Source organism: Schistosoma mansoni, chromosome W (assembly GCF_000237925.1).
Source record: "Schistosoma mansoni strain Puerto Rico chromosome W, complete genome".
Lineage (NCBI taxonomy): Eukaryota > Metazoa > Platyhelminthes > Trematoda > Strigeidida > Schistosomatidae > Schistosoma > Schistosoma mansoni.
Genome location: NC_031502.1, coordinates 28119200 through 28144574, shown reverse-complemented (window position 1 = coordinate 28144574; position 25375 = coordinate 28119200). Strand labels below are relative to the sequence as shown.

Genomic DNA, 25375 nt, shown 5'->3' with positions numbered 1-25375 from the left:
TTTCATCTTCGTTTAGAAGCTGGTTTGTTCCCTCCCGCAGAAGGTTGTTGCTGACGGTATCCGGTCATTGGACACTGAGTATCTTACGTAGACAATTGTTTAGAAATACTCGCACTACTTGATGATGGTTGTGGTAGTTCCCCAAGTTTCAGCTCCGTACATTAGGACTGTCTTGACGTTCGTATTGAAGATTCTAACTTTGGTATTGGTTGACAGTAGTTTTACTTCAGTTTGGGCACCTGAGCAGTATCACAGCCCTCACACAAATCAAAGGAGATTTGTGCGGCGCATATGTATCTGGTGCTTTCTTGTACCAATATTTATGTGTTTAAATAAATAAATAATGTTTTGAGTTCCATATGCTCTTCAACTGTAGGAATGCTGTCCTTGCTTTGCCAATCCTCACCTTTACATTTTCATCGAATCCTCCTTGTTCATCGATGATGTTGCCCAGGTACGTGAATGTTTTCATCCCTTCCACAGTTTCTCCATCGAGTGTGATTAGGTTGGTGATCTCCATGTTGTATTTCAGGAGATTGCTTTTCCCCTTGTGTGTTTCGAGGCCTATTGATGCACAGGCTTCTTCTGCATTGGTTGTCTTGACCTGCTATGTTGCTGAGTATGTAATAGAAGGGCCAAGTAAACTGCAAAGTCCAAATCGTCTAGCTGCATCCAACCTGTCCATTGTATTCCGTGCTTACTCTCAGATGTGGAGGCCTTCCTAATCCAGTCAACTACTAAAAGAAAGAGAATGGGGGGGGGAGGAAGAAGACTTGTCTTGACTTCGAATGCGTCTGTCAGCTGTCCTCCATGCACGACTTTTCAGAATTGTTCGTCGTATAAATTCCGGATGATTTTTTCAGGTACACCATAGTGTTGAAGAAGGTTCCACAGAGTTCTATCCACACTGTCAAATGCTCCCCATAGTCAGAGAAGTTGATTTGTATTGAAGAATTTCATTCAATCGATTATTCAACAATAATCCGTAGTGTCACGATTTGGTCTGTGGACGACTGGTCCTCACGGAATCTGGTCTGTTGATCTCGAAGCTGAGGCTTCACTAAATATTTCATCCTGTTTAGCAACACTGTTGAAAACGTTTCGCGGTACCGATAGTAGTGTGACGCCTCTGTAGTTTTCACACTCACTCAGATCTTCTTTCTTTGGTATCTTGGTGAGATATCTTTCTTTACAGTCTGCTAGTGACATTTGTTCTTCCTTCCAAATCTTCCTGAATAGAATGTGAAGCATGCTTGCAGTTACTTCTATGTCTGATTTCAGTGCTTCAGGCGGTATGTTGTTTGGTTCTGTTGATTCCTACTCTTGATTTGTCTGATGGCTATGCTGAGTTCTTCGATTGTTGGTGAAGTGACATCTATAGGAAAATCTGTGTGTGCTGCCTTCATGTCCAGTGGGTTCAGTGGGGCTGGTCTATTCAAGAGTTCTTTTGAGCGTCCTATCCACCTTTTCCTCTGTTCTTGAATCTCAGTGATTGGCTTTCTTTTTCCTTGGCTAGTCTCTCTGGTTTACTATATTTTCGTGCCAGCTTCTTCGTTGTATCACACAGTTGTTTCGTATTTCCTTCTCTTGCAGCTTTACCTGCTGTCATTGCTAGGTCTTCCACTTATTTCTGCATGTCGGTTCCACTGCTCTTCTTCATTCTCTTGCTTGTTTCTGTTTATTCGGTCTGTACCTTGATTTTCTCTGTTCTCGTTCGGCTGTTGTTAATTGCTGTCTTCTTGTTCTTCCTCTCTTGAATATTGTCCAGGGTTTCGATAGAGATGATAGTGACGCTTCTTTAGGCCCACCACCTCCTGACACGTTTAAGTTAGTGTTTTTTGACCTCTTTTCAGTTTACCTCCATAATAGCTTCCTCTCCTTTAAGTAGATCTTGTGAGTCTTGGCACTTGTTGTTGAGAGTTTCTTTTGAATTGGTTGAGTTTGTCACTATGTCGAAGAAAGGCTGTATTAAACCTTTTTATTGCCATTTCTGCAGTTTTCCAATGCTTCTCTAGCCTTAGTGTTATCTTGGCAACCACCAGATGGTGATCTGAAGCTATATCAGCTCCTCTTCTGGTTCTCACGTCTTCCACTGACCTTCTGAATTTTTTAGTGATGCAAATATGATAGATGTGGTTCTGTGTAGTGTGATTCGGGGAAACCCATGTAGCTTTGTATATGGGTTTGTGGAGGAATATTGTGCCGCCTATAACCATTTCGTTAGATGTACATAAACTTACAAATATCTCGCCATTCTCATTCCTTTTTGCCAGTCCATGTCGTCCCATGATATCTTCATAACCGTTGTTGTCCATTTCGACATTCGAATGTACGTCTCCCATCAGGATAGTCAGGTTTTTTCCTGAGCACTTCGCTATGATCGATTGCAGCCTCTCGTAGAACTGATCTTTAATGACGTCATCGCTATCATTGGTGGGCGCATAACATTAGATAACATTCGTTGTGATTCCCTCCTTTGTTTTAAAGGATACTTTAGTGATCCTGGGTCCATGAGATTCCCATTCTATAAGTGCTTTTCATGCTTCTTTGGACATCATTAGAGCGGCTCCTTGCGTGTGCGAAGCGTTTTCATCTTCATGATCAGAGTACGTCATCTATCCTTTTCTGTCCAGCCTGGTTTCATCGAGTTTCACTTATTTCAAGCACTACCAAGCTGTATCTCCTCATTTCCGTAGTTATTTGATTGGTCCTCTTAGTCTCCCACATTGCCTGAAAATTCCATGTATCTATTTTAATTGTTGCTCGGGTTGTTAGGTAGGGCATCGGCTTCGTGATTAACGAAGAATCATGGCTTTCACCATGAGGCCTCATAATTCTTCTGAATGAAGATTTAAATTGTCTTTTCCGGGATAGGTAGGTTTATCACATCGCTAAACCCTCCTCGTTTACCCAGAATCGGGACCGGATGTAGTCCCAGAAGAGCTGCCGCCGGGTAAAACATGATTTCAATTAGTTTAAGGTTTTCGGGCTAGAATTTAGGGTTAAAAGTTAAAGGAAGTGTTTTTATCAAAAACTGACTAGCTCTAATGCCAAAATGCCATTTAACTATATGATGAATGGATTTCATACCGAAATCTAAGACTTACTATCCTTAATTTCACTGGTTTGTCCATTAATTAAGTCTCGTCCAAATATTACTAAGATTAATCAGTGATTACGTGTTGCTTGTTCGTTCGTTTGAAGAAAGTTGTCAAGTGAGTCTTGTCATCATTCATAAACTGTGTGACATATTTATAACCAACAGATGCATAAACGGTTCAAAACATGCATATGCGTTCGGATCGTTATATTATGACATTCATGAATGCTTGAACTAGTTTCTGCTCTGTGGGGAAGAAATATCTGGAATCAATTATTGATAGTGGGATCCCAGAATTAGAGATCTGCATTTGAATAAATAAGTTTCAATACCTCAAAGCGTAAGTTTATAAGCTGTGTACAATCGAATTTGTGCACAATATATCATTGCTTTTTGGGAAATATTTAACACTAAACTTGTATGATCAATTTTGAGATCACCGAAGGTTGGTAGTATATTATAATTTTACCAAGTAAAGCGTGGTAAGACTGTACTAACTTACTCTGACTACAAAAAGATGCGAATTTTCTATCATAAACTTGTTTCAAACTGAAATTTTAACAACTTGGATTTCTTTATTTTCGGTTTCATATAATGCTTTGGTCCTCTGCATCACGGTTTGGGGTATTTTTCAGTCAATTTTTTCGCCCTTCTAGTCATGGTTTCTCATGAAAATTCAAACATAAAGTCAATGCTTACATGATAAATGGCTAGTCATACTTAGCTCCTAATTTCACTCCACTTTTCTTTCTGCTAGTGCTACCTTAATCTTTTAGATTTGCACCTAATCTCATCAGTTTTTTATTCGATACTGTTGAAACGCAGTTTATTCACCTCTATATATGGCTATTTATCACCACTTGATCGTATGTTCACTCATTTAACTTTGTGTTTAGAAATAAATGCCATTATTTACGACTAAATGTCTTTTTCAATGTTTTCCCGATGGAATTGTATGTCTTTTACCTGTAGCACTAGTGATTGTTTAGAACTTATTGTTGACTGTTTAACCCCACCTATAAAGAGGATATTTGGTAGAAAAACTGCCTATAACCCCTTCTACACTTTATGTAGCTTTGGAAAACGAGACGTCTCTAGCTTTTAAACAGACGCTTGGTTCATACTAGAGTTTAGTTAAGTAATGTAGCTCAGTAGAGGACGTGTCCATGTACTCAAATTTTATGCAAATAAGTAATAGTCGCTATGTTGTGTCTAGAAGTGCAGTAAAAATTTCCTGAAAACATTATTGTGATTAGCATGAAAATGACTTACTACTTCAGATGTCTGTTGAGTTCCACTGAATTTATTTAGTTATTACCCAATAAACAGTACGGCAAATTGTTTACCTGTTATATGTGAGATTGCCCAGATACTCAATGTGAAGTAGTTGCGGTGGGATCTGAACTTGCAGTCTAATTAGGAGCCGAATGTAAATGATTTCTTCATTTAATACTGTCCTTAGTATGGTACGGATTTTTAAAGTAGCTATCAAATCACTACTTCACATGGGGACTAATTAAAACATTCTTATAGAAAATACAACTTTTTAAATTTATTAATGAATGCAAATAAATTGATCGAAATACGTGTAATTAAAGTTCATTACTTTCGAAGTATTCTTGAGATTATAACTTACAAACTTGAAGTCTACTTGCACAGTTTTGATGAACTGGCTAAAGTAAGTAATTATAATTAGTCACGACAATATAGCAGTTGCAGAATATCCTCACAAATAAAGCGTTAACGTTTTCTCAGTCCATTGTGTACTTTGATGTGTGTAGATTGTTTAACACCTGTAGTAATAAACACTCAGTGCTTTTTCGTTCTCATTCTGTGATGGTATGATGAATACTTTTTGTAACATTGGTGTTGGTTTCCAGGTCATATAAAGTGTGAAACGTTGCATATCGTAAGAACAAACAATCTGGCTGGTATCGGTGGTTAGTTGAAAAGTTATCAATCAAATGGTTATTATGAAATATTCTAATTTTAATTTGGCCATTGTTTTCATAACAAGCTACCTTGTATAAAGCTAAACGGGAAGAAAGACTCAAAGTGGTTCCATTCTCAAGAGGTAAAATTACAAAAACATCCATGTTCTGAGTTTCTTACCAGTTGATTGATAAATACAAATAGATACAATGGTTTAGCAATGTGTTTGATATTAACGAATTCCATATAATTTATGTCACTTAAAGAATCTAAATGTAAGCATTGGAGCCATGTGATCAAACCATATCTTGTGTTTAATGTAAATTTACTGTCTCTAAGGTTCAGTACTAGTATTTATTCATGTGAAATATTTTTCAGGCATATAAAACCAATCATCAAAGTTGGATCTCTTATATTTGATCAACATCTGACGGAACAATTAATCACACCCAAATCATGTTCCTTCGGTCCATCATTAATAGTTTTCCGAAAAAGTGGATCATTCAAAAGAGATGTTTTTCGAAGATTCAAATTCCTGAATATCTTCTAGACAGAACGGTAAAACCAGATAAAGTTTTAAGTCGCCTTACACCTGAGGATACAGAAAGGTTGGAATTTTGTATGGCAGAATATCAAAATATGCTTGAAAAAGGTGCTGATGTTCCTAAGTGTTTAAACAAAAGGAATGTTCTGGACCTCTTGTGCTGCACCAGTCATACATCTCGAGTAAAATTTCTGAGGTTTCTGTTCAAGTGTGAGAAGCGCGAAGAAAATGCTCTTATGAAAAAGTTAGAAAAGGTAAATATATAGCATGCCACTAAAGTTTGTTCTGTTGAATCTTTTTATCTGTTTGGCATTTTCGTTTTTAAATATGAAGTAGTGGATCTTACTTTTATTTCTTTCGATAACATTTCGATCAACGTATTAGGATTGTTTGTGATCATATCGTATACCATGATGTTGATCAGAAAGACTTGGTGTGGATAAAATGTATTTCGATCATGTAATAGGAATCCGTTTTCCCTTTGAGGTTAAGATTTTTACCATTTATTGTCATGCTAATACTAACGCCATTACCGTACGCAATGTAAAATGTGATATATATGCATCGGTTTATGTCGCCACACCAACAAACATGGCGAGATAAGATTATTCCAAGACGAATCCTAGGGTAGTAGGAGTGGTAACCGCATCATTAGTAGTAAAACATAGATTACGCATAGAAAACGAAGGTATAAAGAGATTTCAAGACTCTGGTTTTATAGGAAGATAAAGATTGAATGCACGTCCGCTATTACAGACGATGACCCAGTCTCAGATCAGACATTAGAAACTGTTGGTGGAACGTTCATTATAAACATCATTTTGGAGACATGCTCACATCGTCTGTCTTTTCAAAGATTAATCTACTAGGAAATTCACTTGTTGACTTAAAATACGGGAATGACGTAGTCCTGTTTGGTGAAGGTGCTGACAAAATAAAGAGTCTTCTCATAGTCCTAAGCGGAAATGCTAGTATGTTTGGGATGCGTTTCTCTCCATCTCAATGCAAAATTTTGCTTCGGGACTAATCTGAATTATTTATATAGAGTTAAGTGGTTGAGAGTATCGAACGCTTCACTTATCTTGGAAGTCTCATCAGTACTTATAGCTTGATGTCTGGCAAAATCTCGTCACCGATTCAGAAAGCTCGACTAACTTCTGTCGACTTACGTCATTTGTGGTGAATGCAAGATATCCTCAAGGTTCTACCACGCCAGACAGGTCGGTTGAAGAGCGGTGACACTAAAAGCAGCAAACCCAAAGTCCTGGGGCGAAGTCGTACTGCTGACTGTACGGAAGTGTGACAGCAGTAAAGGGTTTCCCTCAAACAACCAGTATAACAGCGATGCTTCCTTCCCACAAGGAGGGTTGGTGTTAGAAAAGGTCGACCCTAAAAATACACACCTCGCCTTATCCCACTGATATCCGTCTCCGGCGGTAAGGTCCCAACAAGTACGGAGCTAACACAGAAATACCCACAAACAGATCATGTGTGACGGGCCCAAGCGCTTTTTCCTTGGGCACTACGGTTACGCTCTCGGGTCAGTAAGACCAACTCTAACCTAATTTCCTTTTCAGGTACCTATAAAAATTCCCTTCCACGGGGTGGGCAGCACTCAAGACCACTGTATTCGTAATCAGTTCCCTTCTTCAATTCCTATTAATCCTCCTACCACCAAACTTCCTCTCCATGTGTCACCATTGCCAACGATTCTAGTGAGCGAAATACAATCCCAGGTCTACTGAAGCCTCGCTACAAACTACATATTGGAGCCTTCCACGTACGTGGTCTATGTCAAATCAGCCAGCAGATCTCCTGGAATACATTTTTAGACTCCGACCATGCTCTGATACGAGCATGTATTTGCTTGCGTCTTACTGGACGCGGAAAAGCCACATTAAGAAGACCCATTAGAGTTGAACTCAGCAACGAGGAAGCCAAAGGTAAATTCCATGGACAACTAAAGTCACCAGAATTAGAAAGTCAAGTGTAAGCGAAACAATCCCGGAAAAAGACGAAACCCTTATCTGCTCTCAGCCCAGACACTTAGAACGATGGGCGGAACACTTTAGAGCACAGTTCAGCTGGCCTTCAGCTATTCTAGAGTTACCCACCATTCCCAAACAGCCTGAATGGTACATTGAAGTAGGTCCCCCGACTCTAGCTGAAGTTCATAAGGCCATAGCTAATCTGAAACGAGGAAGAGCAGATGTATTGACTCCAGAGGTCTTTAAGCATAGTGGTTCAGTTTTAGCGATCAGGTTGACTAATATTTTAGCTAAAATCTGGGAACTGAATGCAATCGTATCTGACTGGTCGCAAACATTGATCATCCCATCCTGTTTGCTGAAGACGCTGATAAAATGCAGTCTTTTCGTAGCACTGAGCAACAATGGCAGGATATTTGGGATGCGTTTCTCCCCCTCTAAATGTAAATTGTTACTTCAGGACTGGTCTGCGTCAACACCTGAAGTAAGGATAGGGAGTGAAGTAATCGAACTCGTCGACAAGTTGACTTGGAAGTGTGGTCAGCTCTAATGGGTTGGTGTCTGTCGAAATTTCAACACGAATTCAGAAAGCTCGTTTGGCTTTTGCCAACTTACATCACCTATGGTGAAGACGAGATATCCGTCTATCGACTAAGCGACGAGTATACTGCGCGGCAGTGCGTTCTATTCTAATATACGACTGTGAAACGTGGCCATTAGGAGTAGAAGATACTCGTAAGTTACTAGTATTTGACCACAGATGCCTTAGAAATATTGCTCACATCTGCTGGGATCACCGGGTAAGTATTAGTGAGGTTAGACACAGGGTATTAGGGAATGATTGTAAATCGGTTGATGAGGTCATGAGTCTCCATCGACTGAGATGGTTGGACAACGTGTTACACATTCCCAACCACCGGTTACCACGACGCGCAATGCTGACTAGTGTTGGAGATGGTTGGAAGAGACTTAGGGGCGGCCAAACCAAAACGCGGCATCAGAGCATGAAGTCACTAACTTCTAGTCGGAGCCATGTTGGCAGATGCAGACTACTTGGTTGGTGTCCGCGTGACTATCGTAACCAATGGTTGGAGACTGGGTTACATGGCTGAGAATCTATCACAATGACGTAGGTGTATACACTCTTTGCCTTCCCTTAAACTATGAGGTTAAAGTTATCTTATACTTCTCTTTTTATGAACTAATTCTTTCTCCTTTATTACATTTCTACATGAAATCTTTAATATATATTACTACCATTGAAGTGACTACTTTTATGAATTTGGTGTTCATCTTGTTATGCTGATGAGCATGGCAACTTGGACCAATGCATATATATGCCTGGTCCTGTGTTGTTGTAGTTGACTTATCGACTCCTGTCATAATCCAGTTACCGAAATTTCCTTGATTTAATAAACTCTGACTCCAAACAAAAACTCTGTAACGATCATGTTTAATATGAAACTGTGTGTGTTAAAATAAGAAATTGTGTGAAATTAAATACTTTTATTGATAATATTCACATACTCTATATTGAATCTTATCTTGACACTGTTTTTATTAATTTTCCACTCTTTACATGTATTCTTTAGTAATATCACTGGTTTGTAGAAAGGAATGTTTGAACGTTTTAAAAGTAAGGTTAAATTTATCAGACATGTTTTGTTCTTACCATACTAGGTAACTGTTTGCCCTGAAAGAAAACCTGGATCTTCTGACCGTATTCTTCGAGTAATTGATGATAAGTGTTCCCGTTCACATTGGGATTTTTGGCAAGCTTCTGAAATACGATGTCCCGATTCAGCTCAGCCTTTATTATTTGATTTCTCACATGAATCTGAGATGAGATTAGTTGATCTAAAGTCTCTCTCTAATCAAATGACGTATGTGCTGAACAGAAATCGTATAATGAGACCCCATCCATTCCATATGGTGCTTTGTGGTTTAAAACAAGGAACAAATCAGTTTGCTTACATGGAAGAAGCTTTTGGTGTGACTGCGAAGGTTTGTTTATTGGATTTCTAAGTTATAAGTAATCATCGTAAAAACTTGTTCACGATATTAGTGAGTAGTAGTCATTACGACTTCTTATTATTAGGCTTTTTAAGTTTACATTTGCGTTCTCTAATATTTCGCTAGAAAGGACGATGTAATAATACCTAATGGTTTTCGCTAGTAATTCTGATAATTGGGATTTTGAAATTATAGGACAGTGATTTTCAGATGTCTTGAATTTTTAATCAACCTAAAAATATAGGACTTCTAAAATAGTAGAAGGATATCAATACTATGTATTCGCTCATTTTGTCTTCATAAAGTCTGCGTATATCCCTATTTGTCTATTACCATGTGCCTTTCTCCATCAATATTGCCCTTGTGAGTCTCCTGTTGTTTCTTTCAGTTATCTGTAGAAAATACAAAGCATAGAATCTTTTAAGAGATTTATTAGCGATATAACATTTCTCCACCATTTCATTTTCAATAATAACCCGTAATCTGGACGAATTTCACGATCTTAAAGTTTGTCTTTTTTCAAACCAGTCAAATTAAGTTTTGACCATTAATGAGTAGTACATTTACGAATTTTCAGTAAAGGTTAGTCATTTAGCAACTAAAGGTGAACATCAAAATCCAGATCCATATTCTTAGTTCAATATGCACATCTTTAGACTTTTAAATAACTTTGAAACCAATCTGATCGATGACTACTTAGGATACTTTAACAGCAATCATAAGACATGACTAAATACGAATTTATGTTTAGCGATGATATGTTTCGCTTTACTCTTATATATAACATTGATGTATCATTGCAATGTCGCATTTTTATTTTATCTTGGATTATCAATGAATGGGTCATAGCCATTGTAACATTAAGTCTATTGAAGACTAGTATATTTAAATACGGTTCGTCTTTCAATCAGTAATAAAACTAAAATTACTTTGCCAGACTTTCAGTGATCTTTGTTTGTTTTCATACATAACATCACATCGTGTGAAATAGTCGAGAACACCATATACCCTGATCGTTATTTAAATTATTGAAGAAGTATGAGATAGTATGAACTGCGTCAGCAATTTCGACTGACTGTAACAATAATGTTAAATGTTTTCATGGACTTAATCGTCTCTGGTGCCTAAAAATTTTTATCACTATGAGTTAATGATATTTTGCTTCCAAACACGGTAGTATCTGTAATTTTTTTGTATTTAGTGATAGTATCATGTAAATTCAAAAGTCAGACATTATTTTTAAATAGAACGAAGATATCACTAAGATAATCTAAAAACACTGATTTAAACAGCTTGACACTTACTTATTATACGCTACATCTGTTCATTATTTCGCCACTTAGGACGAGTAGTATTTCTGAACTAGTTTTTGTAAGTGCATCCTGACTCTGGATGGTTTCATGAAGTTGATAAAGACAAAATTTCGAATATGTTTCGAAATCTCAGTTATTGGTAATCTCGTCATGATTTCTGAAAATCTACATTAACAGTCCTGTCTATTTTCTATCCATACAATCTTCTCGTATTAACCAAATATCATCTAACATTCGAATTGTGTTAACTAGCCACTCGATTAATTGACATAGTTTTAAGATGATTATTGATACTTTCCGTTTTATATTTGATCAACGAGCTCTCTAAATTTCAGTCTTATGTGTCTCATTCTTTTGATGTACAAATATAAAGCTATCAACTATTAAAAGTTTGAATGAGTTACCGTGGACAATCACTCCCAATCATTTTTCCCATGAATATCCTATTCATGATTTAGAACAGCCTGTTATATTGTTGTCTCCAAATGCACGTCAAACATTTGAAGCTGGTGAATATGACCATAATGCCGCTTATGTCATTGGGGCAATAGTGGATAAAGCTGTTCGGAGACCAATTTCTTCTGCAATAGCCCGACAGTTACGTAAGTATTAACTGGTTTGTATTTGGTAATTATCAAGAAAATACCAAAGTTTATTGCATAAGACTGAGTATTAACTTAGTGGACTCATATTCTTAGCCCTTGTTCTTATATTTTTCGTATCGTGTTAATAAGAAAATGAAAAACCGCAGTGGTCAGGATAGGTAAGTAGAGTCCCCTTATCCTTGTTTTTCAGTAGCATCCAGATAAATCAGAACTTGATCCCTTCGAAAAGGATGTTCTTGTGTCAGTATCTAACAGATTAAGCGATTAGCAATTCCAAGTTCCCTTCTAATTTGTTTTTCTAGGTTTCGATTTATACCATTTTTTCCTCCTTAAACTGGCTTCTAATTTGTTATATACATGATAATTTATTCTCAACCCTAATCTTAAATTTAGAATCTCTGACTTATATTCTGAAATCGTTTTTTATCTTGTTCCTTGTAATCTGTAGATTTTTATTTCTTTTGGTTTGGATTAGAGAGTTATACGGTTGCTTTGTAACTGCTGTTTTCCTCGCTGCTCACAGTAGTGTATATAACATCGATATCTGTGTTATTTCGGAAGCATTTGCAAATAATGAACTATTAAATTTCTATCCTTTGGTTGTTATAACTTTTTTCGTAGTAGAAACGTATTACATATTCTGGTACTGTGTCGATCATTCAAAACTCAGTCTTTTTTGTAAACAAGGTCATCCTTTTAAAATTTACATTATTATTTACAGGCCAAGTTAAGAACTACTTCGTACCATAAATTGTATGTGCCAAATGATTACTGTGATCTTAATAAGCTAAACCCAAGATCCTACTTAGTTTATCTAACCAAGTGTTTCCATCCTGGTGTAGTAATTTGAAATTTCCCTGGTATACTAAGGCAATAGATAAATGTAGATTATTCAATAACTGTTTGATACAATGTGGGTGCAAAGACAAAGTAACTGTCAAGAACACACACTATATAATTCCGTGCCCCGCAACGAAGCCCATCTTTCCACCAAACTACAATATTACTTCGTCAGTGGTTTTGAAACGTAAAAGAAACTAGTAAAAAGTATCAGCTACCAAATATTTGCAGTACTTTTTTTGGAAATAAAAGCAATTTCTTGACTTGTCATTTAACTAAAATTTAATTGTCCCAATGTATCATGCAGTCACTCCCCTGTTAGCATCCTCAAGCCTGTTGACTTGTATTCATATCTTTAAAGATTTACTTGAGAAACGGTGCATACGAAATGTGTGGATATTTTTACTTTTATGATAGAAATAAGTTCTCTGAATAGCGGAAGAATAGTCTTTTTCCGCTTTTTTTTATGGAATCGTATAATCTCGATTTCACTTGTATAGTTTATCTTCCCATATACAATAAGCATTGGGTTATTATTTACATTTAATCTTTTTTCTGTAACCATTTTCTGTCCCTATACTACTGTAGTTGTGGTCATTCCTTCTTTATGTTCCCCTTTGTGAACTTTATTATTATTATTTTGGTAGTTTACGCCCACGATGTTGCTATGTCTTTAGATAGCTTGTTTATATTTTTATTGAGGAGTATTATATTAATTACATGTAGTGATTTTGTTCTTTTCAATTTTATAATAATTAGCTTTATGCATTTTCGTTTTTTTTCCTAACACCTGATGTCTTCAAGGCATAAAATGTGTCAGTTTACCTTTGGATCGCTATATGAGATGGGGAAATGGCAAAAGCAAAACCCTATCCATAAATTGCATTCATGCAATAATGTGTGCAGCCAAGGAAACTAATGGAGACTGGAAGAGGGCTCTACTTGAAAATATTCCTTCACGATTCTATGCTCTTCCATCAAAAAAATCTGTTGTATATAAAAGTACATAAAGCCGCGTTTGTCTTAACGTATACTTTTTGATAATACATAATCATCCTTAATATGTAAGTAGTCCTATTCATACTACTTCAATGGATGTAAACATAGCTCTAATATTGCACAAACATACGTCAATTATTTGCGATATTCTTAAATTACATATATAACAATTTGTTTATTATGTACACAATACCAAGAACACTTTCATTTCATCAACTAACATCCCAATCTTTGGTTTTTTTTGCAAATGAATGCCAAATCGGATAGAAAACTTATATAGTGTGTGGTACATGTTCAAGCGTTGTAAATTGCAATAGGTTTCGCGCAATCTATGCAATTGGTCAACTTGTTTGGACGCATCAACCTACCATAAAATGTTATAGATTTAGTTGTCGTCTCTACGGTTTGTTTCAAAGCTATTCCTTAACATCGATTTGGAATCTTCGTAACTAAAGATTGTTAGTTATGTCGATGGAACGGTATTTGTTAATAAAGACCCCTTTAATAATCGTTTGACAACCCAGAGTAGGAAATTCACATTATTAACATGTATTATACTTGTCGACTTGATGTTATAAAACCGTCGCTCAAACTACGAAATTAATTTCGTAAAACCAAGAGAAAGTGAAGCTTTACTCGACTCATATTTGGTAGACTACCTGGAATATTAAGTGGTTGGTTTTAAAAATAAACGCATCGAGATATTTTCGATAACCCTTACAAGCTAATGGTAGTTTGATTGGAATTTTTTATTTGGCAGAACACGCCCAGAACCGTAATGGCCTTGAGCTGTTCTTCAGCCACTGTATTAGTACTAAAGAGTACGATTAATGTATGAGATAAATTGTGGCACCCTTGGAACTTTGGTAATGTAAGTTTTCTACGCCAAGATACCTACAAATTAGGACTGTTGTTGGGATGAACACACTTGTTTGCTACATTTGCCCTGTCTTCAAAATAATTGCATTTCTCACTTTTTTAGATTTTAGTACAAAGTCTGTCCGTGTAGTTGTGTGTGATTGATATGGAGCCATTCATTTCAAACTGAAGTCGATTATTGTTCTCTGATAATATATTATCATACTAACTTATCATCTAAGACTCCTTATGCAATAGTATGACTTGTATAACGTTCTGCTACAGTCTGTAATTATATCAGTATGAAGTTTATACACTGTTCTTGACTACTTGATTGAACCAATTCAAGTTGCGGTCACACAAATGTACCAGTTTGTAACACTAGTAACGTGTACACTTTCATTAGCTAAAACAGTTAGTGTTAATTTAATTCCACTATATCAATATTAGTCCATTAAATCAATGATAAGAATGTTAATTTAATCAAATTCAAGTTTTTAGGGTTTCACTGAGAATTAAGTCTTGACTGTCTGCCCAACTGATAAGTCTGAACCTATATACTATCGATGGTTGAAACATTACGTGGATCTATTCATCAACGAAAGCAAGAGTTTTATTTGTTCGACCGAATAAGTATTACTTTTAAAAACTATTATTAACCCATTACTTGCAATAAACAACTTCTGGGGGGGGGCATACAGTATTTTCCTTTTAAAATTCAATGACTAGTAATTTATCACAGTTATATATGCTCACTATAGTTGTCTTATTTTGTTGAAACCACAGAGCAGACTATAGTAGAATGTTATTATACTATCCACAGTCAAATGTGTAGAATTACATCGATATTTCCGAACATAAATTCGTAAAGTTGTAGAAATAAGGAAGCATTACGGACGTCACTGTAAACAAGACAACAAGTCATTCGGCTAAATGTTATCCGTTCATCTTATACAAGTATTTGGTTGATGTACTGCGTCCTAAATGCAAATCGAATGTAACATCTAAGTTGGTGGCGAAAGTTATAGTAGAACACAAGCATTTAGATGAGGTGATACAATATGTGAACATTGTTTCCACTACTAAACGTTTGTTTAAATGTGTAAACTTAGAACGGCTGAGATAACATACTATACGATGGTGAAAATAAAGTGACTAATAGGAAATTTAAATGTTACCTTGGGAAAGGAAATGATGGAGTCATTTTCCACCAAAAAGTAATCGGATCATAATAACTGCTTACATATTAATCCGTGATAGACTTAATGATCGTTTTAAAATCCGGTCTCCAGAATAGACATTTTATTGAAATTACGCAAAATTTCCAGGAAAAATGAAGTATTTAACATACTAAGTTGACTGAATTTTTCAGTTCACGTAAAGTTTAGAGATATAATCGTTTAGCAAAAAACGCCTATGAAGATTTACACGAGCGTAAATCAACTGGAATCCACTTTCCCAGTTAACATCTCATTTAGCTTTGAAAGTGTATCTCTACACATATGAATTTCGCTCAAAAGAGTATCTATGTTTTCGAGTTGTTCCATGAGTTCTACTATGAGCCCCTGTATTATTCCGTCATCGACGTTTTCTTGTTTTTGACTTCGCATTTCTAAATCAGCAAAAAAAGTAGATACCTAGGAACAAGTTACTGTCCAGATTTCATTGGTTATTACTTTATCGATCACAAAGTGCTTACACTCAGCCATCTCTCTTCGATATGTATCGCGACATCTTTGTATTCCTTCTATTGCATCGTTTGCCTTATCCTCAATCAACTTCCTAAGTCCCTTTGTATCCATTTCCGCATTCTCAATAGACATTGCGCAGTAAGAGGTATTCTGGTTGAAATGTTTCCTTTTAATTATTTAAAACAAGCAGTGGTAGTCTATGGAGGCAGTCATTTCGAAAACGGTTACCGTCAAAGTTGAAGCGAAAATTTTTCATATTTATTCCCCTACATTCAAAGGTATGACAACTGAATTGGCGACGCTACAGCAAAGTTTGGAAGAGACATCTGTTGAACTTTGGTGGAAAAACACTGGAGTTCTCTACCAAGATCACCAGTCCATACTGTATGAATACACATATATACGTTTATTATGTAAATCTAATCATATCTAAATCAAAAGGGATAAATTTGAATGTCTTGATTTTCTCTTAAATTAACACCGAAAGATTGTAAATAGATTAGACATATACTTCTTAAGCTTTAAACGTTAGTCGCCTTCTATTTTTCTAGCTGAATCCGAAAGCAAACTTTTTTGAAACCTTGGACCGGAGACAATTCGCTAAAACCAAACCAGGTTATCATTATATCTCTTATTCTTCGGAGACTGACAACTAAATGTTTATTTCCATGATAAAAATCAATACGAATTAGCTGATGCACATTGAAGAACTGGGTATTGCTTCCTTCACATCTTTGTTCTCTTCGGATCTAAATAAGGTATTTCATTGGAATTAGGGAAACACAGCCTGTTCACTGCATTAAGTAGAGCGCTTCAGTTAAATGTAAGACTAAGTGCGTTTGATCGTACCAGTAGTTGAGTTTAATTTTTAAAAACTATTATCTGAGAAGCAATTACGGTTTCCAATTATTTTTTCTCTGTTCTGGATTGTTTGTGAGCTCGAAATCTGTGATTGAGCGCATATTGAAATTGTGAGGTTATCACCCTTCGCATCGTTGTCTGTAATGAGTACAAACTGACGTGATTATTGGGTCCAAACATAAATGGATGCACTTGTAGCTGTAAACAATTCCCCAAAATCAATAGCTCATTATGTGTTCGACATTGGATGCTGACCACGTTGTTTAAGTGGACTTGTTTAACTGAAGGCTTTCGGTCATGCATCCGTACCAGATCACGTTGCAACTCGGCGTGGGACACAGCTCCTACGTTTCCATAGTCAGCTAATAACGAACGCCTCTCGATATATTGGAAACGTATCAAATATATCTTTCCTACCTCTTCTCGTCTGACTTCTGATTTCCTTTGGTCGGGAACGATCGAATATAGAAGGTACTACTGGTTGCTAGTTGTAAAACTAGAATAACCGTCGTATCTTCAGTGGTGAGCCCGACGTGATCTGGTACACCAAGCGCACAAACTGTGAGTCTGTTCCTTTTTGGAATATTATTATTCATTGTTATTCTTTATTTGAATTTTATATATTGCGATATACTTTTTTCGCTAGTTTTTCCCGGATATATTTTAATTAGACATTTTTCGATCTTTACTATGACGGAACACTCACCTAAGGTTTTTAAGTTAAAGCCTATTCCCCCTACTTCGATTCAGTTAACGCCATTTTGGCCCGACAATATCGAGTCCTGGTTCTGCTACGCAGAAGCTGATTTTTGCATGCACGGAATCACGGACTCGCGCATACGATTCCTCGCGGTAGTTAAGGCACTACCACACGAATTCAACAGGTACGTAACACCTAGTATGTTTACTAGTGATGTTCCGGAACCTTACGAAACTCTCAAACGGTCGATTTTAAAACGCGGAGACTTAACTGATCGACAACGGTTAGACCAACTCCTTAACAATATCGACCTGCAACATGGTTCTGCGACAGACATGTTGCTAAGAATGAGAGAGGTTATCGGCCAACGAACTTTCGATGATGGCCTATTCAGACAACTTTTCTTGTCTAAACTCCCTCAACAGGTGCAGGCTTTGCTCGTTTCAAAACAACGCCATAGACGAGCTGGCTGCATCTGCCGACTGCATCTTGGAAATCACAAAATCATCTAAGGCCGAGGTCTTTTCAGTCAAAGAAAAACCTCAAACGACCCCGAATGACATTACCGAACTATGTCATACACTGACACGCTATCTTCGATTTCGTAATGACCGTAGTCGGTCAAAATCCCCACGTAGTAGCGTTTCACGTAAGCGACCCCGACTGGTGCTGGTATCACAACCAGTACGGTAAATCCTCTAGAAATTGCAGGAAGCCCTGCAATTACCCGAAGTCCAAGGCGACTGACACGAATAAGATTTCGGGGAACTTCCCAGCCGGCACGCGTTGACGGCAACCGCAGCCGGCGAACACAGCCGTCTGTTATACGTCACGGATGTGACTACGAAAGTTCGCTACTTCGTCGACACCGGCGCAGAAGTTAACGTTCTTCCAGCAAATCCCAACGACAGACTTTGCGAGTCTGTTTTCAGTTTACAGGCGGCAAACGGAAAGCCGATCGCTACTTACGGTAAAAGGTACGTCTACCTTAACGTGGGTTTACGCAAACCCATACACTGGATTTTCGTGGTTGCAGATGTCTCTATGCCAATCATTGGTATAGACCTGTTAAAATACCACAATCTACTAATCGACACACGCTCACGAAGGTTAATAGACGGAAACACTAAGTTATCTGTTTGCGTAAATCCTTGTTCTGGTTGCAGGTTATCCCCAGTCACGATTAAGCACACCATAGACCCCCTGTACCAATCATTACTCGACAAATACTCCGGGATATACCAACCGCAATCGAAATTGCCTTGTGTAACCAGCAATGTTACACATCACATCTCGACTACAGGACCACCTGTTTTCTCGAAAGCCCGTCGACTCGCTCCCAAAAAGCTTAGGTTAGCCAAAAACGAATTCGACCACATGATAGACTTAGGGATAATTCGACCATCAAATAGTCCATGGTCGTCCCCATTGCACATGGTCCCTAAAAAGGACAGCAACGATTGGCGGCCAACTGGTGATTATCGGCGTCTGAATGCTAAAACCATTCCCGATCGTTACCTGTTGCCTCATATTCACGATTTGACAGCTACCTTGAAAGGCACGACTGTCTTTTCGGTAATCGACTTGGTTAAAGCTTATAACCAAATCCATGTGGCTGATGACGATGTTCCTAAAACCGCCATCATAACTCCTTTCGGACTCTACGAATTTTTACGAATGCACTTCGGCTTAAGAAATGCTGCTCAAACCTTCCAAAGGTTTATAGACGACGTCTTCCGAGGTCTCAACTTCGTACATGCGTATGTTGATGACTGTCTGATAGCAAGTTTAGGCAGAGAATCGCATCTCAAGCATCTGGACATTGTGTTCGAATGACTTCAAAGGCATGGCATTACTGTAAACACTCAGAAATGCCAAATCGGAACCAACTCCTTAGACTTCTTAGGACATGTAACAGCTCAGGTTAGTTGGTTAAGAGTTGACCCCAAACAACCAAGCATATGCTAAAACAGTATTGTTCAAGTATTCATTCACTTCCTTACTTTTTGTAAGCGTTATATTCCCTATTATCTTATATTGAATGTTGAGAGCCTTTGTTTGTCTGAACAGATAATCCCACGCTCCACTGTGACTGCGCGAAGATCGAAATAAAGACCTATTCACTACTTCTCTGGTTCCTTCTATCAATAGCACGAGGGTTACCTTAAGGCACGAAAGACACACTATTGTTGCTCAAGGCATCCGACCTCTAAGAGGCAAAGTGGCGGCCATTCTGGATTACCCAGAACCGACTACCATTATGCAATTGCGTACATTTAACGGTCTCGTAAGTTTCCATAGATGGTTCACACCAAAATGCACGTCACTTATGAAATCGTTAACCGACCAACTTCGTGGAAATGCAAAATCAATCAGTTTAGACGACACAACCCGTAAAGCATTCTCCACAGTTAAGGAACACATCGCTAAGGCAACCCTGCTTGCTCATCAGGACACTCAAGCGCCCATTGGTGTCGCCGTAGACGCATCCGACTCAGCAATCGGAGGAGTCTTGCAACAATGGGTTAACAACTCATGGCAACCCTTAGGATTTTTCTCGAGACGGTTGCTAGACGCTGAATTTAGGTACAGCACGTTCGGTAGGGAACTCCTAGCTATGTAATGTGTTGTACGGCATTTCCAACATTCCATCGAAAGAAGAGAATTCACACTTTTTACCGGTCACAAACCTCTTACCTTCTCTTTAAGTTCGTCTTCACACGAGTACTCACTCCGAGAGTCTCGACAACTGTACTACATTTCACAGTTCACTTCAGATAGACAACACATTTCTCGAGCAAACAATGTATTTGCAGACGCCTTGTCTTATATAACGTCCTTGAACAGTTTCCAAGGAATCGACCTTCTTAAACTCGCTCAGCTTCAAAAAGAAGACATTGATCTTCAGCATGAGTTATCCTCGACAACTCTTAAACTAAGTATTAAGCAGATGGGAACAGGTAAAGAAACCTTACTTTGCGACACATCTACAGGTAGGGATCGTCCAATAGTACCAAAACATTATCGACGCAACGTCTTCAATACGTGGCACAATCTTTCTCATCCAGGCGTTCGTGCATCCATCAAGCTTATAGCCGAACGATTTTGCTGATCTGGTATGAATAAAGACGTGAGGGAGTGGGCACGCATCCTCGTAAGCTGCCAGTATGAGGTCATAAGACACAACAAATGTTCCTTAGGCTCTTTCAAAACCCCTGACGCTCGTTTCGACCACGTTCATCTAGATTTGGTAGAACCCTCACCAGATTCAAATGAATACTCATATCTCTTAACATGCGTAGATCGTTTCACTCGATGACCTGAAGCAGTACCTATTAAAGACATTATTACTGAAACAGTGGCTCGCGCTTTCATCGAACGATGGGTAGCAAATTTCGGCTGTCCTTCCACGATCACTACAGGCCGCGGACGCCAGTTCGAATCTGGAACTTTCCGTTGTCTGACCACACTATTAGGAATCACTCGCTTCCGAACGACCGCCTACCACTCACAAGCAAACAGGTTGGTAGAACGTTTTCATAGACAACTTGGGGCTTCACTATCAGCTACAAACGTTTCACAGTGGACAGACGCTCTTCCACTCGTCTTGCTAGGTAGCCGCAATGCAGTGAAAGCTGACATTGGATACACTGCAGCTGAACTTGTTTATGGAACGACACCCCGACTTCCAGGAGAATTCATAGATCCTTCATCTTCTTCATTGAACATGGATCTAAACTCTTACACGAGTAGGCTTACAAACGCAATGCGTTCAGTTAAACCTGCTCACCTTCGACCTCAATCAACTGATGTCTTCGTTCAACCTGAATTACGACATAGTACGCATGCCTTCGTTCGTCGAGACTCACATCGACGACCTCTCGAATCAGCATACGAAGGACCCTTCAAAGTTCTTCAACATGAACCTAAGTACTATGTAGTCGATAAGAACGGCACGAACGATATCATCAGTATCGATTGCCTCAAGGCAGCGTATTTAAAAGGAAAACCTATCTACGTCTATTTTCCTTCGGTACATTCGAACGACATGGCTTCTACACTTGTAGTGTCTCATCCAACAGCCAACACGCACGTTGATACTTCGTCAGTAACTAAAGAGAAACTTGAAACAACGCGTTCTGGAAGAAGAGTAAGATTTCCAGAACATTTAAACGACTATTGCACATAGGACACAAACTTACCTCGAATTTCCTTTGCATTATTTATTATGAAAAATTTGATAAGCTCATACTTACAGATTTTCTGGAAAAATTTTTTTACTAATAAGAGTATATTTTTTTAATGAAAAAAACAAAGAAAATTTTTAAAATCGCTCTTATGCTGTCGCAAGTGTATTAGTTCATTTACCTTTTTTTCCTCTCACCTTGTGTCCTTGCGCAAGTGCGAGTGTATGTCGACATGCACTGACACGTTCAATTTCTTTTCTTTTCCAGGATGACTGGAAAAGAACGATGTCGTACATAAAGAACCGAGATCTCGATTGTATTTTATTTTACGATTACCATATTGTATTTCATGGCTCTTTATAGTAAGGAAAGACGACGAGACGCTGCTAAACATAGCAAGCTATCAAAAGAGTGTATACCAACGACAAACTCGTTGGGTCTAAACTTATGGCCGTCCACGTCGTAGGGTCATCACTACCTCACTAGGGGGGAAGTGATGTGTAGCTGTAAATAATTCCCCAAAATCAATAGCTCTGTAAGTGTTTGACATTGGATGCTGACCACATTAGTCTTAGTGGACTTGTTTAGCTGAAGGCGTTCGGTCATGCATCCGCATCATATCACGTTACAGCTCAGCGTGGGAAACATCTCCTGCGTTCATTAGCCGAAATGGTTTCTTCACAGCACTTATGTACCCATAAGGTGTTTGTGAATAATAATAATAATAATAATAATAATTAGAACAACCGCTTCTCGATATATTGATAACGCATCAAATATATCTTTCCAACCTCTCCGCTTCTGACTTTTGATTTTAATTGAGTGAGGGACGATTCGATTATAGAAGGTGTTACTGGTTAATAGTCGTCAAACTATAATACTGGTGGTATCCTCAGTGTACTGAACCGATTGTCAGTGAACTATCCATAATTAAGGTAATTGAAATCAGGTCAAGCAGCTGATCAGTGACGAAAGAGATACTAGCATTCAACACGTTTCATAACGGCGGAACGAAAAATAGCAATAGTAGTAGAGATTTCTCGAAGCTTTGGCCAGTACTGAACCTAGTTAGATCATTGGGTTGCTAACTAGATCTCAGACGGTCATAGCTGAAACTAAACGAATAGGCGGCTGTCTATATAAAAATGTAAACATACATATTAGGTGTCAAAGCGTGTACTCTGCGCTAGAATGGTGCGTCCAAGCAGTTTTTCCATGTCTTGTAATAAAATCATCGGGTGCATCCAATCAGTAAATTGTTGGTGACAGGTCTTTCCAATCTCTCACACGTAGAGTGACAGAAACGGTTGGGTGTTTCCGCTAGTCGCAAAACGCGGGTCAATCCCATGCCGCCATTTTGTGTCGTGGCTGATAATTTGGGTGTCGTTATATTTACTTTTAGAACAAATCGTCCCTGAGGATATAGCGACCATAGAAACTCAGGTTGTGATCCCGAACTTTTCATTGAATGCCCAATGGCTAGAACGTCCTAACCCAGTGCGATTGAATAACGAAGTGAGAACTTCTAGCGAAGTGAACTACCACATGATTTTCATGGAGACGATTCCCACAGGTCACCGACATTTAGTTGCTGAAGAGTGAAGGCGGTTTTGGTAAAATGCAGCTTGTCGATTTGTTACACAACACGGTTTCTTAACTGTGTTCAAAATGCTTCTACAATGAATAAATATTGGCAAACTAGCATTGAATGGTAGGCGAGAAACCAAAAGCAATATGAATAGACTTTGAATATATTTAATACCGCGGATTTCCACTTAAAAAATTAGCATTTCTAACAATGTGCAGTGTTTCACAAAGAAATTTTGAAATAAAACCTAATGGTCTGAACTTTACCGAGTGAAAATTTAGTGTATTACTCTTGGTCCTCGTGTTCAAATATGTTGTTTATCTGGACGAATGCTCATTGTGTGCTGAGGTTTTCGAATGCGGAAAATATGGATAACTCGTTTATGATGGAAGGCCCTTTAAGCAAATGGACCAATCTCGTCAATGGCTGGCAATATCGTTGGTTTGTGCTTGACATAAGCCTAGGGGTTTTATCTTATTACACGGTTAGTTTTTTAAATTTCGCGGTCTCACAGTTTCTTCGAAAGACAAAGAGTATCACACTTAGAGAAATGGTACAGCGCGTGTATTTTTGTCACTTTTAAGTCAGTTATCCAGCCTTTCCAACATATTGCTTTTTATGCATCTTTTTCGATCAAATGTGCGCACTTTTGACGAGAAATTTTTCCAGTTTTGTGTTATGAGATGTCCATGTTAACCATACGCTGTTGTTTCTGCAGATTCAGATATGCGTAATGAGGGCAGAACGCCTACAGCATATGTTATTCTTTTCCTAGTGTGATTCTGTGAGTGTCTAGTCTACCGCTGCTTTGAGTAACAGGTTTAAAGAATCGATATGTGAAAACCTGTATGTCACGGGTATTTTGTTCGTTTGTGGCTCTCCTACTCGCCTGCTTTGCTCTTTGAAATGTTTTGATCTACTGGGAAGAATAATAAAGGATATATTAAGTTTACAATCATCTCTTAGTTTTCTATACTCCAAAATCAGATCACTTCTTAATTTTCAATAGGATAGAGTAATAAGTTTAGTTATTCAAGCCGCTCTTTGTATGGTAAACCATGGAGTTCTTGAATTACACAGGTAACTGTCATCTGTACGTTTTTCAGAATATCCGGGTCACCTTTGAAACAAGCTTGCAGCCTGGACGCAGTTTTCAAGCTTAGTTCTCACTAAGATTGTGTATACTGTAGTGAACATGGTAGTATCTAAATTAGTGAATGTCCATCTTAAACCCCTTAGGGTTCTAAACCCTTTAGCTGCAACTTCAGAGCAGTGGATTGTGGTCCTAAAATCATAACTCATTGTCACCCCAAGATAATTGTAAGACAGAACCATGGGTACAGACACTTCCGCTATGCTGTACCAATTCACCTTCGTATCCCCATAAAGCATGTAAACACAGTATGCGCGTTGACAGGCATCAGCCACTCTTTAGATCAGCTAATCGCTATTTGTCTGCTTGAAATGCTCATGCTCCGTTAATTCTCGCCAGATTTTTACATTGTCAGCGTATAATAACATTGGAAACTCATCTGTGCTTGGGAGTTCATTTACATGCAGTATAATAAGTAAAGAACCTAAGACAACCTTGCGGTATTTCACCAAGTATTGGTTTTCGGGTGGAGCACTTCGAATTTACTCTAAATTTCTGTCTACTACCTACTGGGACGTTTTTAAGCCATTTTAGTAGGGGGTTCGGCAATGCCAAGATTCTCTAGCCTCAATAGCAGTCTATTTGTTGGCACCTTGCTTTGCTGAAATCTATGTAGACAACATCCATTGATTTTCCATTACCTAGAGACTATCCATTTCTCCCTTGCTATAAGGTTTGCTGTGCAAGACAAGCCTTTGCTGAAACCATGCTGTTCTCTGTGAAGCTTACAGGTCTGTAGTTCGATGGAAGTTGTCTTGGTCCTGTTTTATATATTGGAGTGACAGTTGCATCCTTCCAGTCCGTAGGTAACACACCTTGGCCAAGTGACATATTGAATGCCACAATTAGTGGGGCTGCAATATATTGTGCAATATGTCTCAGGATTTTGGAGTGTAGTTCATCTGGTCCTGTTGACTTTTCCGTGTTTAAGGTGCTAATGGCCTTAAGTACATCGTCTCGGTCAAAGTCCACAGTGAGCAAACGGTTTGTTGACTTTGTATTT

The 25375-nt window shown here is 38.2% G+C and overlaps 2 protein-coding genes across 2 annotated transcripts in view; both read left to right on the top strand.

The window, feature by feature from the left end:
- Nucleotides 1-5488: 5488 nt before the first annotated feature.
- Smp_210580 (sad1/unc-84-like protein) lies at nt 5489-13345 on the top strand (the record flags this gene model as incomplete). The annotated part of the gene is made up of 4 exons (XM_018789225.1): nt 5489-5830; nt 9245-9568; nt 11264-11492; nt 13140-13345. The coding sequence occupies 4 exons, from the start codon at nt 5489-5491 to the stop codon at nt 13343-13345; spliced, it is 1101 nt and encodes a 366-aa protein (XP_018654690.1).
- A 10259-nt stretch (nt 13346-23604) lies between these two features.
- Nucleotides 23605-25375, top strand: part of Smp_179720 (putative oxysterol-binding protein) — a gene marked incomplete at both ends in the record, with an annotated part of 30470 nt that continues 28699 nt past the window's right edge. The window contains one exon of the mRNA XM_018789224.1: nt 23605-23703. Within this exon, the coding sequence (XP_018654689.1) occupies nt 23605-23703 (99 nt within the window). The remainder of the gene's footprint in view (nt 23704-25375) is intronic.